At 36.2% G+C, this 15989-nt stretch overlaps 1 protein-coding gene across 3 annotated transcripts in view; it reads left to right on the top strand.

The window, feature by feature from the left end:
- RNF138 (ring finger protein 138) overlaps positions 1–15989 on the top strand; it is a 35900-nt gene that overhangs the window by 2522 nt on the left and 17389 nt on the right. For 2 of the 3 annotated variants that reach the window (XM_036090966.2, XM_078060465.1), the window contains 2 exons: positions 13405–13570; positions 14772–14887. The exons of the other annotated variant lie outside the window; for it this stretch is intronic. In XM_036090966.2, coding sequence (XP_035946859.1) covers positions 13405–13570; positions 14772–14887 — 282 coding nt within the window. The remainder of the gene's footprint in view (positions 1–13404; positions 13571–14771; positions 14888–15989) is intronic. 3 annotated transcript variants of the gene reach the window in all.

Below are 15989 nucleotides of genomic sequence, written 5' to 3'. Positions count from 1 at the left end.
TTGACATCAACGGTATGGAAAAGAGAGTGGACATGATTGTTGAGGACCTTTTTCTAATCATCTCTTTGGACTTGGATGTGGTTAGACTAGATATGGAAATGTAGAGTAGATTTTGTTGATACTGCTTTATCACCCTCCTCCATCCCCTCCTTTATCAACCCATCTCCGACCCCCCTCCCCCGCCAAACACACATAGTCGCTCTGAGGTTCAATGAATTAAAGAAGGCAGAGGGGAGAAAAGTTTTATTTGGAAGGGATGGTAATGGTAGAACAGTGTCTTGATTGACTGGAAGGAGTTTGGTGGGGAAATACAATTATTTAAAGTAATAAAATTTACTATGTCATTTGCTCTTCCTTTTTCACAGAGGACCAACCTGTGCCTTTAAAAATATTTATGTTTAGCTACAAAAGCAGTTTTTGATTCACAGATAGTAAGAAATGAGGTGATAAGGGCTTTGGGTCACTATGGATCTGTTAGAAAATGAAAATTTTTCATTGCCATTTCAACGACAGCAGAGGATTTGCCCACTGACTATTCTAATGATAAGGAACAAGTTCATTATCATTAGAATAAGTTCACCATTTTATAAATTTCTGTATAATCCCCATTTATTCCTTCAAACAGCAATTGTTGAATGTTTTCTGTATGTTAGGTACAAAGCATACGAAGTGCTGTTTCCCTGGGGACTGTTAATAGTCTAATGGAGAAGACCTAAGCATGAATGTGACTGATAATGGAAGTGATTTAGGAGGAAAATTTTTTGTGAGCATTGAGAGCAGCTGTCTAAATCAGCCTATGACTAAAGGGGAGATTTCCTGGATGTAGTAATACTTTAGGTCAGAATTGGTTATTCAGGGTTTGTTGGGGAATACCCTGATTGGGTTTACAGCATATGCAGACACAAGGAGGGGTTACAGAGGATGACTGTTTCCAGGCTGAAGCCGAAGGATGAGTGTAGTAGAGATAGAGTTTAGAGTATTGGCAGGAACTTTCCGTGTAAGCCAATTTGAGCTTTTTCCTGAAAGCCATAGAGACCTATTCAATAATTTTTGGCAGAGGAGCAGCATGATCACGTTTCAATTTTAGAAAGTTTACTTTAGTAGCAGGACCCAGCTTGGTGTAGTGGTGAGACTAGTGAAGAGATGATTCATTGCTGTGTCAAAGAGAGAATGGTTAGAACCTGAATTAAGGTAATGATAGTGGGAATGGAGAGGAGAGATTCCTGACATTTTGAGGAAATCAATGTAAGATTTGATGATGCCCAGTAGATAAGTGTATGTATGTGGATCTGGAATACATGGAACTAAAGCTGTGAATATGGATGTAGCCACTGAGGGAGGTCTGTAAGTTGCAAGATAGCAGAGGGCCTAGATAGGACAAGTGCTGGAGAATGCATATTTAAATCTGGAGTGGAGAAAAGTGCAGTCTCAGAAGGAATGGACAGGATAGGAAGAAATCTAGCATAGAGTGTGATGGTATGGAAACTGAGAAGAATTTTAAGGAAGGAGTGTTAGTTACCTTAGAATGATCAGATGTAGTATTTTAAAAAGCAAGTAAAGATGAATTAAGAATATTAAAGTTGAGGGGTGCCTGGATGGCTCAGTGGGTTAAGCGTCTGCCTTCAGCTCTGGTCATGATTCCAGGGTCCTGGGATTGAGCCCCATGTCTGGCTCCCTGCTCAGCGGGGAGCCTGCTTCTCCCTCACCCTTTGCCCCTCTCCCCTGCTCATGTTCTCTCTCTCTTTCTATTAAGTAAATAAAATCTTCTAAAAAAAGGAATATTAAAGTGGAGCAGGTATTCAAAGTAAGGTTTCAGAAGAAGGTACAAACTGGCATAGTCGTAAGGTATTTCTTTCGGTGTTTTCATTGGTAATCTTCAAAGGCTCTTTGAACCAAACCTCTCCTCTTTCCTGTTTTGAGTGGTTAAGGGAATAACTTTTGTACATGGTTAAAAGTAAGCTCCATCACAATGAAAATTACATGTAATAAGTTGATGCCTTGCCAAACTCTTAAAGATGGAATCTTTTTTTTTTTTTTTAAGAATTTATTTACTTGAGAGAGAGTGAGAGAGTGAAGAGAGCAAGGGGCAGGAGGAAGGGCAGAGGGAGAGGGACAAGCAGGCTTCCCGCTGGGCAGGGAGCTCAATTCTAAGACCCTGGGATCATGACCTCAGCTGAAGGCAGATGCTTAAACAGCTAAGCCACCCACGTGCCCCTTAAGGATGGAATCTAATCTGTTTTGGGGCATCTCTGTAAGGAGGCATCTTTAAAAATGAGCTAATATAAATCAGCTTTCACTTCTTATTAGGCATGTGCTTGTATGATTATCGACTTGCTTTGGGTTGTCCAGTTCTTACATTTTCAGTTTATATTTCTTATCATTTTATTTTATTTATTTTAAAGATTTTATTTATTTGAGAGAGAGAGAGAGAGCATGCGCACTCGCGTGAACTAGGGAGTGTGGGGGTGGGGAGGGGCAGAGGCAGAGGGAGAGGGAGAAGCAGGCTCCCTGCTGAGCAGGGACCCTGGTTGGGGGGCTTGGTCCCAGCCAGGACCCTGGGATCATGACCTGAGCCAAAGGCAACTGAGCCACCAGGCACCCCACATTTCTTACCTTTTTAACAACTTTATTGATACCTTGTTGTTTGAGCAGTCGTGCTCTAAATAAATAATTTTAAAATTTCTTCCTTCCTACAGACTTGTTATATTCTTAAAGCCAGACATATAGGTTCTTGCTGATTTAATAAATGCTGCTCCAGGGCGCCTGGGTGGCTCAGTTGGTTAAGCGACTGCCTTCGGCTCAGGTCATGATCCTGGAGTCCCAGGATCGAGTCCCGCATCGGGCTCCCTGCTCAGCAGGGAGTCTGCTTCGCCCTCTGACCCTCCCCCCTCTCATGTGCTCTCTCTCTCTCTCTCATTCTCTCTCTCAAATAAATAAATAAAATCTTTAAAAAAAAAATAAATAAATAAATGCTGCTCCAGACTGTCTTTTTTCTTAAGGGTTTTAAGACTTTATCCAGATTCTCTTGACACATATTTATAAAATGACATAATTAGAAAACAATTATGCTATTTACTTACATAACAGAAGGATGACTTAGTTTTAAGTCTAACTTAAAATCTCTGATTTTTTTTTCTCTTAAGTTTGTTGTTTTGGGGAATGATTTTGACTATAGACTAGAAAGGTAAAAGGTGCTAGATTTTTAGGTGAGAAGTGTATATATATATACATGTATATGTAGGCGTGTGTGACACACATGGAATATTATTCAGCCATAAAAAAGGATGAGGTCTTGCCATTTGTGACAACATGGATGGACCTAGAGGTATTATGCTAAGTGAAATAAGTCAGACAGCGAAAGACAAATACCATATGACTTCATTTACATGTGGAATCTAAAAAACGAAACAAATGAACATATAAACAGAAATAGACCCATAAATACAGAGAACAAATTCATGGTTGCCATTGGGGGATGGCCTATATAAGTGTAGGGGGGATTAAGAGGTACAACTTTTAGTTACAAAATAAGTCCTGGGGATGAAAAGTACAACATAGGGAATATAGTCAATAATATTGTAATAATATTGTGTGGGGACAGATGGTGACTACATTTATTGTGGTAGGCATTGAGTAATGAATCTAATCACTATGTTGTACACCTAAAACTAATATAACATTTTATGTCAACTATTCTTTAGTAGTATAAGAAACCAAAAAACCCATTTTCAAGAATACCAAAAACTTACTTTGATAATTGCAACTTTCTTTCTTTCCAAAATTAAAATAGTTTTATTTTTCTATTTATAAAAGTGACATAATGCAGGGTGCAAAAAGATGTAAGGAATGAAGTGAAACAGTCACAGCACCCTAATTCTTTCTAAAGGTTGGCTGGCTGATTGATGGATTTGACTGATTTATGTGTCTTTATCTTTCTGTCATCTATCTATTAATATTTGATTGACTAGGTGGGATGATATTACATGTGCTGTAAGAGAGAACCCCAAGCAGGCTCCGTGCTTAGTGTGAGCCCAGTGGGGCTCAGTCTCACAACCCTGAGATCATGACCTGAGCGGAAATCAGGAGTTGGACACTTAACTGACTGAGCCACCTAGGCTCCTATAACCTTTTTCTTTTGATAGTCTCTTTGGGACATTTGTCCTTATAAATTTTAACTATTAAAAAAATGCTGGATTTTTAATTAATACTAAAATCAGGAGCATTTTGGATGGGAAAGTTTTTCTCTTCCAATGTCTGTTGATCAGCCTTTTGTTAGGAGAATGGGTAAGAACAGAAATTCATCTGGCATCTGCTAGTTTAAAATTGAAGGAAACTCGGGGCGCCTGGGTGGCTCAGTGTTAAGCGTCTGCCTTCAGCTCAGGTCATGATCCCAGGGTCCTGGGATCGAGCCCCGCATCGGGCTCCCTGCTTGGCGGGAAGCCTGCTTCTCCCTCTCCCACTCCCCCTGCTTGTGCTCTCTCTCTCGCTGTGTCTCTCTCTGTCAAATAAATAAATAAAATCTTAAAAAAAAAAATAAAATTGAAGGAAACTTAAAAATAACCTTTTAAGTTGTTTCTGGGTAATGTACTATCCGAAAGATGCAAGCTCCTTTGATACATCAAAATAGTTTTAGTAATTTTGATTTGCATCTTTTTCCCTCCCCTTCTACTTTGTTTTGAAATAGATTCTATTTAGCAAATTCAAGTAGTCTAGCCAAAGGGAGATGAGAAATACGCAAGTTTTATATCTGGGGAAATTTGGTGCTTGGTGGTACAGAGGAAGGAATTGTAGAATTGGAGATAAAAGACCTGAATAATTTTCCTTTGCACTTTTCACATTTTATAATCATAACATTTATGGAATCAGATGATTTGACTAATGTCCTTCTCACTGCAAGCTCTATAAAGGCAGCAACCTACGTCTCTTTTTTACCTACTGGAGTCTACTATACACGTTTAGTATTGAGTAAAGGAACGAATGAGTTTGTCTTGGGAGGCCATAGCTTATTAGCTGTATTACTTTCTCAAGTCATTTAACTTCTTTTCAGCCTGTTTTCTTGTCCAAAAGATGGGTAGAAACAACATACTTCACAGGATTGTTGCAAGGACCAAATTAGGTAATGTTGGTGAATAATAATCATCTTGTTTTGTTTTACAGTTTTCAAAAGCTATACAAGTGTAAAATTACTATAAGTTTGATAACTATAGCATCTAACACAAAAAGCTAGATTATAATCATAAATGGAAAGGAATCTATTTCAAGTTTTTTGGTCCAGATATTTAATACCAAAGGAATTATTATGAATGGAGAATATTGTAATTCACAACTTTAAAGGTACAACAGGAAATAATGTCTCCCATAATCACTGTTACCTTACATATCCTTCCAGAGATGTATATATAAACAAGGTTATAAATATTTTTTGTTTTTCTCAGAAAGAACAGCATTCTATAAGCATTCTTTTGTACCATGCTATTTTCATGTTATTTTGGAGATCATTCTGTATCAGTACAGATATACATATTTTGGTTGTAGTTTTCTTCATTTATTCAACCAACATTGAGTGGCCATTATGAGCTAGTAGTATTGTAGATGCTAGGGCTGTTAATATTCAACAAACCAGATAAAAATCCCTGACTTTATGGAACATATTTAGTGTTCTAGTATTACATTGATGTATCTTTTTTTTTGAAGATTTTATTTATTTATTTGTCGAGAGAGGGAGAGAGGGTATAAGCAAGGGGAGCGGCAGGTAAAGGGAGAAGCAGGCTCCCTGCTGAGCAAGAAGCCCAATGTGGGACTTGATCCCAGGACCCTGGGATCATGACCTGAGCCGAAGGCAGACACGCTTAACCGACTGAGCCACACAGGTGTCCCAATGTATCGTGTTTTTTTTTTTTTAATATTTTATTTATTTATTTGTCAGAGAGAGAGAACACGAGAAGGGAGGGGCACAGGGAGAAGCAGGCTCCGCACTGAGCAAAGAGCCTGATGTGGGACTTGATCCCAGGACCCTGGGATCATGGCCTGAGCCGAAGGCACATGCTTAACCGACTGAGCCACCCAGGTATCCCTGTTTGATGTGTCATTATTTATTTATCCAATTTCATATTGATGAACATTTAGGTTGTTTCTAATCTTTTGCTGTTACAAATAATGCTGCAGTGATTAAACTTGTATAAATACCATTTCACATGTGAGAGTTTTTCCTGTAAGATAAATTCTCACAAGTGAAATTGCTGGGTCAAAGGGTAAATACAAGGGAATTTGTCAGCTCTGTCACACAAGGATGATTGCAGCTCTAGGGGAGTGTTTAGTACATGGGAGTTGCCTATGGTTTTGATTTGAAAACTGGATTCTGTCATTGAGTTAAGTGATTTAACAGTTTTGGGATTAAGGTAAGTTGACATTCATTGCTTTAACAAATATTAATGAATGCCTCCTAAGTGCTCAGCTGGCTTATAGTGCTGGGCATACAGTGGTGTGAACAGATAGATATGATACCTGCCTTTGAAGCTGTCGTTGGTAAGATGTATTTTAATTCAAATAAACACTTGGATAAACTTGTAATTACAAACTCACAGGTTCTGGGAGGAAGAGAGAGAGAGAGAGAGAATAAGAAGGAGACCAGATCTAGGGTGGTTGATGGGTGGATGGGGAGGTAATCAAAGACCCTTTCTGAGATCTAAGTGATGTGTAGGTGTTAATTTGTGGAGGGCTATGTTTGTGTGTAGAATATTCTGGGGAGAGGGAACATTCTAGGCAAAGACCCTGAAGTAGAGGGAACACACAGGGCCTTGTATTTTAATGAAGAAATATCTTTTAGCCTTCAGCCTCTTACAGGTTTCTAAACTTTTCTTTTTTTAAGCCTTAGTTTCCTCAATGTAAAAAAAAAAAAAAAGACCACTTAAAATATTTACAGTTTATTTTTAAAGAACTCAAGATAATGAATATAAAGTATCTGGAACTCTGCCTATCACATTTTAAGTACTCAATAAATAGTTACTGTTATTTGTATAAATGTTAGAATCTTTGCCACAAAATTGGGGTAACTTGCAAAATGCCATTAGTACTATAAAAGTATATCTGTATTCCAACATCTTTGCCAACTTTTTTTTTTTTTTTTTAGCATTTTATGCTAATTTAATAAGGTTTAAAATGGGGGCGCTTGGGTAGCTCAGTCGGTTAAGCGTCTGCCTTCAGCTCAGGTCATGAACTCAGGCTCCTGGGATTGAACCGCTTGTGGGGCTCCCTGCTCAGTGGGGAATCAGCTTTTCCCTCTCCCTTTGCCCCTTCCCCCCGCTCCTGGGAGCTCTCTCTCCCAAATAAATAAAATCTTAAAAAAAAAAAGTTCAAAATGGTGTCTATTTTTTTAAAAGATTTTATTGAGAGAGAGGGAGAGGGCATGCACAAGCAGGGGGAAGAGGGAGGGGGAGAAGCAGACTCCCCGCTGAGCAGGGAGCCTGATGGGGGACTCTATCCCAGGACCCTGGGATCATGACCTGAGCTGATGGCAGATACTTAACCGAATGAGCTACCCAGGCGCCCCTCAAAATGGTTTCTAGAGGTCACTTTAAAATCTAGTTTTTTAGTTGCTAGCAAGGCTGTATGCATTTTTCCATATTAAATTTATATTTTTACTATTAACAGAGTGCTCTAAGTATATTGTGATCATTTCTATGGCTATATTTTAGTGATTATTGTATATTTATTAAACTTTAAATTGTTTTTCTATTTAGTGCTTTCCTTTTGTGTATTATTACATCTTATACATTCAGATTTAAGATATTTGATTCTCTTTATCTAAGGTTATGATGATATTCAATTTTATTTGTTGAATCTCTTAAAAATTTTTTCCAACTTTTGGACCCACTTGGAATCTACTGAAATATTTAGTGTGTGCTTTTGAATCTTAATTTGCCATTCTTATTCATTTCACTTCAGTATTTCTTCAAGGGCATTCTTTTTCCATTGTTTTAAAAACCTTTTTAGTATATTTGAATTCTTTTTTAAACTTTTTGTTTATTAAGCTTTTATTTAAATTCCAGTTAGGCAACAAACAGTGTAATATTAGTTTCAGGTGTACGCTATAGTGATTCAACACTTCCATACAACATCCGTTGCTCATCACAAGTGCACGCCTTAATACTCATCACCTGTTTAACCCATCCCTCCTCTAACCTCCCCTTTAGTAACCATTAGTTGTTCTCTATAGTTAAGAGTCTACTTCTTGGTTTTCCCCTCTCTCTTCTTTTCCCCATGCTCATTTGTTTCTTAAATTCCACATATGAGTGAAATCATGTGGTATTTGTTTTTAGTATATAAAGGCTAATGGTGTTGAACATCTTTTTGTGTGCTTATTTATCATCTGTAGAGTCTTAATGTAAAATCTTGTCTCTTCATGTCTTTTGCCTGTGGTTTAATTAGATTGCCTTTTTATTTTTTTTAAGATTTTATTTATTTATATATATATATATATAGAGAGAGAGAGCATGTGCACAAGCAGGGGGAGCAGCAGGCAGAGGGAGAAGCAGACTCCCCACTGAGCAGGGAGCCGGACGTGGGACTGGATCCCAGGACCCAAGCCGAAGGCAGATGCTTAACCGACTGAGCCACCTAGGCGTCCCATAGATTGCTTTAAAAAAAAAAAAAAAAGATTTATTTATTTATTTATTTATTTATTTGAGAGAACGAGTGAGAGTGAGTGGGAGGAGGGGCAAAAGGAGAGGGAGAGAGATAATCTCTAGCAGACTCACTGCTGAGCATGGAACCCATCGCATGGGGGTTGATCTCAGGACCTGGAGATCACAACCTGAGCCAAAATCAAGAGTGGGAAGCTCAACCACCTGAGCCACTCAGGCACCCCTAGGTTGTTTGCTTTTTCACTGTTGAGCTTTGAGACTTCTTTATGTATTCTAGATACTATACTTTTGTTAGATAAGTGATTTACAAATGTTTCCTTCCAGTCTATAGTTTGTCTTTTTATCTTTTTAGTAGAGTCTTTTGCTTAGCAAATGTTCTTAATTTTTATGAAGTCCACTTTATCAATTTTTTCTATTTAGGATGTGCTTCTAACATTAAATCTAACTCTGTGTGGCTCTGGTTTGTGAATATTTTCTATTTTTTTCCTAAAAGTTTTGTAGTTTAATGTTTTACATTTAACTCTGTGTGTTAGTTTCCTAGGGCTGCTGTAACAAATTACCACATCCTTGGTGGCTTCTAAAACAGAAATTTCTTTTCTTTTTCTTTTTTTTTTAAGTTTTTATTTATTTATTTATTTGCCAGAGAGGGAGAGTACAAGCAGGGGGATTGGCAGGCAGAGGGAGAAGCAGGCTCCCCGCTGAGTGAGGAACCTGATGTGGGACTTGATCGCAGGTCCCTGGGATCATGACCTGAGCCGAAGGCAGCAGCTTAACCGACTGAGCCACCCAGGCGTCCCCAGAAATTTATTTTCTCATAGTTCTGGAGGGTAGAAGTCTGAAACTAATTTCATTGAGCCCAAGTCAGGGTGTGGCAAAGGTGTCCTGAGGTTCTGGAGGCCACACCATTCTAATCTCTCCTTTCATCTGAACATGGCCTTCTCCCGTATGTCTGTGTCAAACCTCCCTTTGCCTCTCTTACAAAGACACTTGTGATGGCATTTAGGACCCATCTGGATAATCCCAGCTAGTTTCCCCATCCCCAAATCCTTAACTTTAATCAGAGCTGTTGTAATATAAGGTAATATTCACTTGTTCTGGGCATTAGAAAGTGAATATATCTTTGTATGGCAATTTCCCAGTTTACTACAGTCTGACCTGTTGCAAGTTAATTTTTGTATAAGGTGGCCGACTTAGATTGAGGTTCATTTTTGTGCCTCTGGACGTCCAATTGCTCTCGCATCATTTATTGAAGTCTATCTTTTCTTCCATTAAATCACTTTTTGCACATTTGTTAATCGTTTTTGCTTTAAATTTTTCTTTTAAATTTTAAGCAAATTCTGTGCCATACATGAGGCTTGAACTCACAACCCGAGTTCGAGTCATGGGCTCTACCGATTGCTCCAGCAGGCACCCCAATCATTTTTGCTTTTTAAGATATATTTTTGCCAGTCTTTAAGACATTTCAGTATCTATTTAATAAAGTCCTATTTTGCCTTTATTTATTACGTGTATTTCCACTAGAAATTTTTGTTTCTTCATTTATTGTCTACATTTTGAATACAAAGTCCAAAGCTCATTTTAAACCTGATTACTTTTTTTAGTTTTTTATATGAATATTTTTCATTTTTTGACGCTATCAATAGTCTTTAGTAATGTAATTATTATTTGGAGAGTTTGTATTGTACAGTTGTTATGTGTTGTAATTTTGGGGGCTATTTGAGTATTTTCTAACAAAACAGTTTTGTCTTCTAAAGTGATTTTTATTTCTTGCTTTTCTATATTTTATGCCTTTAAGTCTTGTTTTTATAGCCATTGCCAATATTTTTGAAAGTGGTAAATAGAAATTACTGTATCTGTTTCTACTTTTTAGTAAAAATTCATTCAACATTTAAGCATGTTTTGTACTTTATAAAAAGAGAATCATATAGTTGTGCTCTTTTAAATCTGGCTTCTTTAGCTCAACATTATATTCATCCATATTTATTCTCACTATAGTATCTTATAGTTTTCATTTTATGAATATGCTACAATTTATTCATTCTTCTGTTGATGGACATTTGTATAATTTTCAGCTTTTGGCTATTACCGTAGTGTGGCTGTGAACTTTTTAGAAATTTCTTCTGATCATATATGCAGTTCTATTGGGTATAAACTTTAGAATGGAATTACTGGGTTATAGTGGATACTGTCAGTTTTCCAAATGGTTGTATCAGTTTGCATTCTAATAGATCAAATGGGAGTTTAGGTTGGCTCACATCCTCCTCAACACTTTGTATTTTCCACCTTTTTCATTTTAGTCATTCTGGTTGGTATGTGGTGTTACCACATTTTTACTATTTTAGTTACTAAATCAATGAGTGGGCTTTGAAATTTTGCTTTATTTTATCCCCTCTCTGTAAATACAGTGTTCATTTGTGCATCTTGGTTGTTCAAGATCTTTTAATATTCTATGTTTATGTTTTATTTATAATTAATTGTTAAATTAGCCAGCATATTGACTGATTTGCCTTCTAATAGTGTTCTACTTCATTTCTTTCAAGTATCATTTTTATGCATGATTATGTCTTTGTAATGAATTTTGCTGGTATGAACTTTTGTTGACAGTTTTGATTCCTTATTTAAAGAAAAAAGTTTAGCTTAATAATTTGGTGACAGTTTTACCTTCATCTTTTTATTATTTCTCTTTGATAGCTTATTAGACTTGGCTTCTCTAATGTTACTTAGTCTTTTTCTTTGGCTCTTCCTCTCAACACTCCTTTAAATGTTTATACTTCTCTAGATTGTTTCTTTAGTACTCTTTGCACTTCAACTGCTCTCCATATTTTTCTCCCTAATTTCCAGATCTGTATTTCCAGTTGTTTACTGGATATCATGCATTGAGATTTTTGTAGGTACTTTGAACTTGCACCCATCTTTCCTCTGTCAAACCAACTCTTCCAATATTTCTTAACTTGGTTAATCCAGTTGCCTTTTACTCAGTGTTCTAGGTTAGAAATTCTTATCTTTCTTATCCTCCCACAAGTAATTTGTCATAACATTCTGTTGATTTTGTTAACATAAGAAGCTCCCTATATACACAGTCAGGAACTGAGAACTGTGTCTCTGAAATAGAGATCCTCTGTTTCTCCTACCCCTGCCCTAGTGCAGACCCTTTCATGGTCTAGACTATTGCCCCAGTTGGTCTTGCCTTTTTTTTTTTTTCTGACTCATCTTCTTTTTTTTCTCTTTTACAGTCCCTTTGATTACAGAATGCAAACACTGACTAAAACAAAGAATTTAAGTTAAAAATTTATTATTCAAAATTTACGAAATATATAGACAATTAAATTTCAGTTTTTAACAATTGAACTTACAAATGATGGTTTTGTAACTTTGTAGTTTTTATACTTTCTGAAATTATTAAAGCTCTAAGTGGCACTCAGACTTTTGGGATGCCCTCCCTTTAAGGATTTTGATAATACTGACAAATTGTTACCCAGAAGTGTAGAGTACTCATTTCTTTATATCTTTTCTAATACTGGTTATTATTTTTAAGGCTAGTTTTTAGTTTGACAGCTGAAAGATGGTATCTCAGCCGTGTTTACTTTGCATTTTCTTGATGAATTTTTTTTTTTACTAGGATGAATATTTTTAATATTTTAATTTGTGGTCTTAATTGGTAATCATATCAAATGTATGTTAGTGAAATTAGCTACTATTTATGGTGCACTTTGTAACTGTCAAAAATACTGTGATAAGCATTTTACTGTATTACCCATTTTAATCCTTTGAACAGTTGTTGCAACTGTAGGTACTTTATGGATGAGGAAACTGATTGTAGAGGGGAAAAGTGTCTTGTTCAGTGCTAGTTAGGAAACTCATTTTCTGGGATCTGTTATTACACTATTTGCTCTCAACTTTTGTTAGAGGAAGAAGATTGAATATTTGCATTTATAGGGGATTGGATTAAATTTATATGTACTCTGGACCCCAGATGCAGATGGCTATGATTTATCTAGTTTTGTTTTTTTTTTAAAGAAAAATGATCAAGTTTAGTATTTGATAGCGTTAGGAGAGAAGAAATAGATTTTAGTGAGTTTGGTTCTAATTAGAATGTTTAGAGATAAGTTTAGAGCTGGAAGGGTCCTTAAATATTTCTCAAATTCTGTTCCGTTGCACACTGTTGTGGGAAATTTTCATATTTCCGCACAACATAAGTTTGGGTAATACTTAACGTTTTTCTTAGCAGAGAAACTTTGTTTATCCTAGAACTTCCCAAATCAGTTTGTGCACAATTTTGTGGAAATAGGTGGTGGTCCTATTCATAGATTGTGGAATATCTCAAAGTACATCAGTTTGAGACAAAAGCTGATGTGGTCTATTCTTTCATTTTATAAGGGGAGGAAATGGAGATCCAGTGTCGCTCGATGTGTTGCCTAAGATCACACTGCTACTAAATGACACAGGATAAGCCAGTCATTCCTCTGTACCACGCTTCCTCTGATAATGTTATGTAGTGTTAATACTTATTTTTCATATATTATGTTAAAAAGTTTAAAGCATAATTGAGTGTAGTTTCCTTTATATTCCCATTTAGTCCAATTATTAGCCTTAGACTTGGAGAAATACATGTATAGTTTTTAAAATTCTGCAAGTTATGTACATATGAATAGCTTAACTCATTTAGCCTGAATATAAATCTATAACCACTTGAGTGTGTTTAATCATAGAAATGAAAAGAGTCTTTTTTCTGTAGTTAACATGTCGCAAATGTTTGGTTTAGTTTCTGTAGAAAATGTTTCCTGACTGCAATGAGAGAAAGCGGAATACATTGTCCCCTCTGTCGTGGAAATGTGACTAGAAGAGAGAGAGCATGTCCTGAACGGGCCTTAGACCTTGAAAATATCATGAGGAAGTTTTCTGGTAGCTGCAGATGCTGTGCAAAACAGGTAGAGTAAATGTGACATAGCTTGTCTTTGAAAATGAAGGTTCTACTCTACTTTGAAAATCAAATTCCTGTTTGAGTTTTCTTGGTAGGTGCTGGTTTGAAGTGAAAGAAGTTACTTAAATCGGGTAGAAAGGCCAAAAAATCTGATTATAGATCTTAATAGATCATAATCTTATTGAGAACAGAGACTGAAAGATACAATCTGTGAATTTGTCATAATTTTTATCATGGCATTTTTCTTAAAATAATTGCTCATTGATTACCTACTAAATGAACTAAATGAATAAACTGGCATTTAACTCACTTAAACCCCATTCTGGTACAAATTGTGATAGTAGCAGCATCCTTATTGCAATTTTGTACATAGAAATGGGCCAAATGGGTTTATAGTCAAGGAACTCTCTAGCTGCCCACTTTACTTGTGTATTTATGTGTTTAAGAAATCACAGAATATTTTGCAGAAAACTAAGTTTTAAGGAACAGGTGAGAAAATCAGGTGTTGGCAAATAACTGGCATTAATTCTCCAGTCTGGATTTTATTTCTATTCATTTGAAGAGGGAGTGAAATAGTGAGGGGTGGTTAGGCTTTGAGTATATCCATGTGTTCATGGATTTATTGCAGCCACTTTTTCAAACAGCTAATAAAGTCAGTGAGCAAAACCAGTTCTATTTCATGCATTCACACAAGTCAGATCTGCTTTTCCATCTCTTTGAGGGAGTTGTTAACTGACAGGGCAATGAAGTGAAGCTGGAAAATACACTTGAGAGATTCAGGCTCTACTCCTCAGTGTGAAACTGAAAAATGTTCCAGGTGTTAACCTGGGAACCTAATTTTTTTTAAAGCACTTTCTAACTCTGCCAGGTTGCAATAAAGAATAAAGAAATGCCCAATACCATAAGGCAAACTTATTACTGCTTTTGATTTACTTTTTTTGGTCTGTTTTTAGTAGCATAGTTTCAAGTGTAAAATTATTTGTTAGTATTTTTTGCAGTGAGTTCACATCTGCATCTAATGGATAGAAACTTATTTCTTATTTTCAGCTTCTACTTAAGAAATCATTTACTTAAAAAAAAAATCTTGTTTAAATGGAATATTTAGTTGGTTATATTTATCTTGCTTTTCTCCTATTGACAATATCTCAGATCTTATGACTTCTATTTGAAATTGAAAGTCACATTACATTTTGATCAATAATTTACAGATTAAATTCTATCGCATGAGACATCATTACAAATCTTGTAAGAAGTATCAAGATGAATATGGTGTTTCCTCTATCATTCCAAACTTTCAGATCTCTCAAGATTCAGTAGGGAACAGGTAAGCCATATTTATTCTTTTTTTTTTTTTTTTTTAAGATTTTATTTATTTATTTGACAGAGAGACACACAGCGAGAAAGGGAACACAAGCAGGGGGAGTGGGAGAGGGAGAAGCAGGCTTCCCGCGGAGCAGGGAACCCGATGCGGGGCTCGGTCCCAGGACCCTGGGATCATGACCTGAGCAGAAGGCAGATGCTTAATGACTGAGCCACCCAGGCGCCCCAGCAATATTTATTCTTTTTTTTTTTTTTTTTTTTAAAGATTTTATTTATTTATTTGAGACAGAGAGAATGAGAGAGAGAGAGAGCGCACATGAGAGGGGGGAGGGTCAGAGGGAGAAGCAGGCTCCCTGCCGAGCAGGGAGCCCGATGCGGGACTCGATCCAGGGACTCCAGGATCATGACCTGAGCCGAAGGCAGTCGCTTAACCAACTGAGCCACCCAGGCGCCCCAGCAATATTTATTCTTAAAAAGAGAATTTTTATATTTGAAATGGAATTGTTTGGGGAACTATATGATAAGGTGTTTTTTGTTTTGGGGTATGTATGTGTGTTTAAAGTATTTTGCCAAGTAACAGATCTATAACATTTGTCTTCAAGCTTGTTTAACTCCTGTAAGATTTCATCTGGGAGAGCATCTTTATGATATACTTAAGTTTATGTTATTTAAAAATAATTCTAAAAAAAAAATCTACATTTCTTTGAATAAAAAACAGAGTTGAAGGCTGTTTTCTTTTGCAACTGAAATTACTTGAAAACTAAAAATCCCTTTCAACTAAAATCTTTTTTTGTTTTGCTATCTGAGAAATAGAGTTGTTCAAAATTTTAATTCTCATAATAAAATGTCATGTAAAAGTGAGATGTAGTATATTAAATTCTTAGTTCTATTTTAGTCCCCCCCTTTTTTAAACTAGATTTTGGTTTGCTTTATCTTATTGTCTCCGATGTATATATATTAAATATTTTTATGAAATGTACTTTACACAGAGTAATGACCAAAATGTACATGTATGATTTTTAAAATAGAGATAAAACAAATATCCAGTTACCCACTATAATCCAGATTAAGAAATAGAACATTCTTTAGGGTCTTAGAATCTTCTT

This window comes from Halichoerus grypus, chromosome 13 (genome assembly GCF_964656455.1).
Source record: "Halichoerus grypus chromosome 13, mHalGry1.hap1.1, whole genome shotgun sequence".
In the NCBI taxonomy this organism is placed as follows: domain Eukaryota; kingdom Metazoa; phylum Chordata; class Mammalia; order Carnivora; family Phocidae; genus Halichoerus; species Halichoerus grypus.
This window is presented reverse-complemented; position numbering and strand designations above follow the sequence as displayed.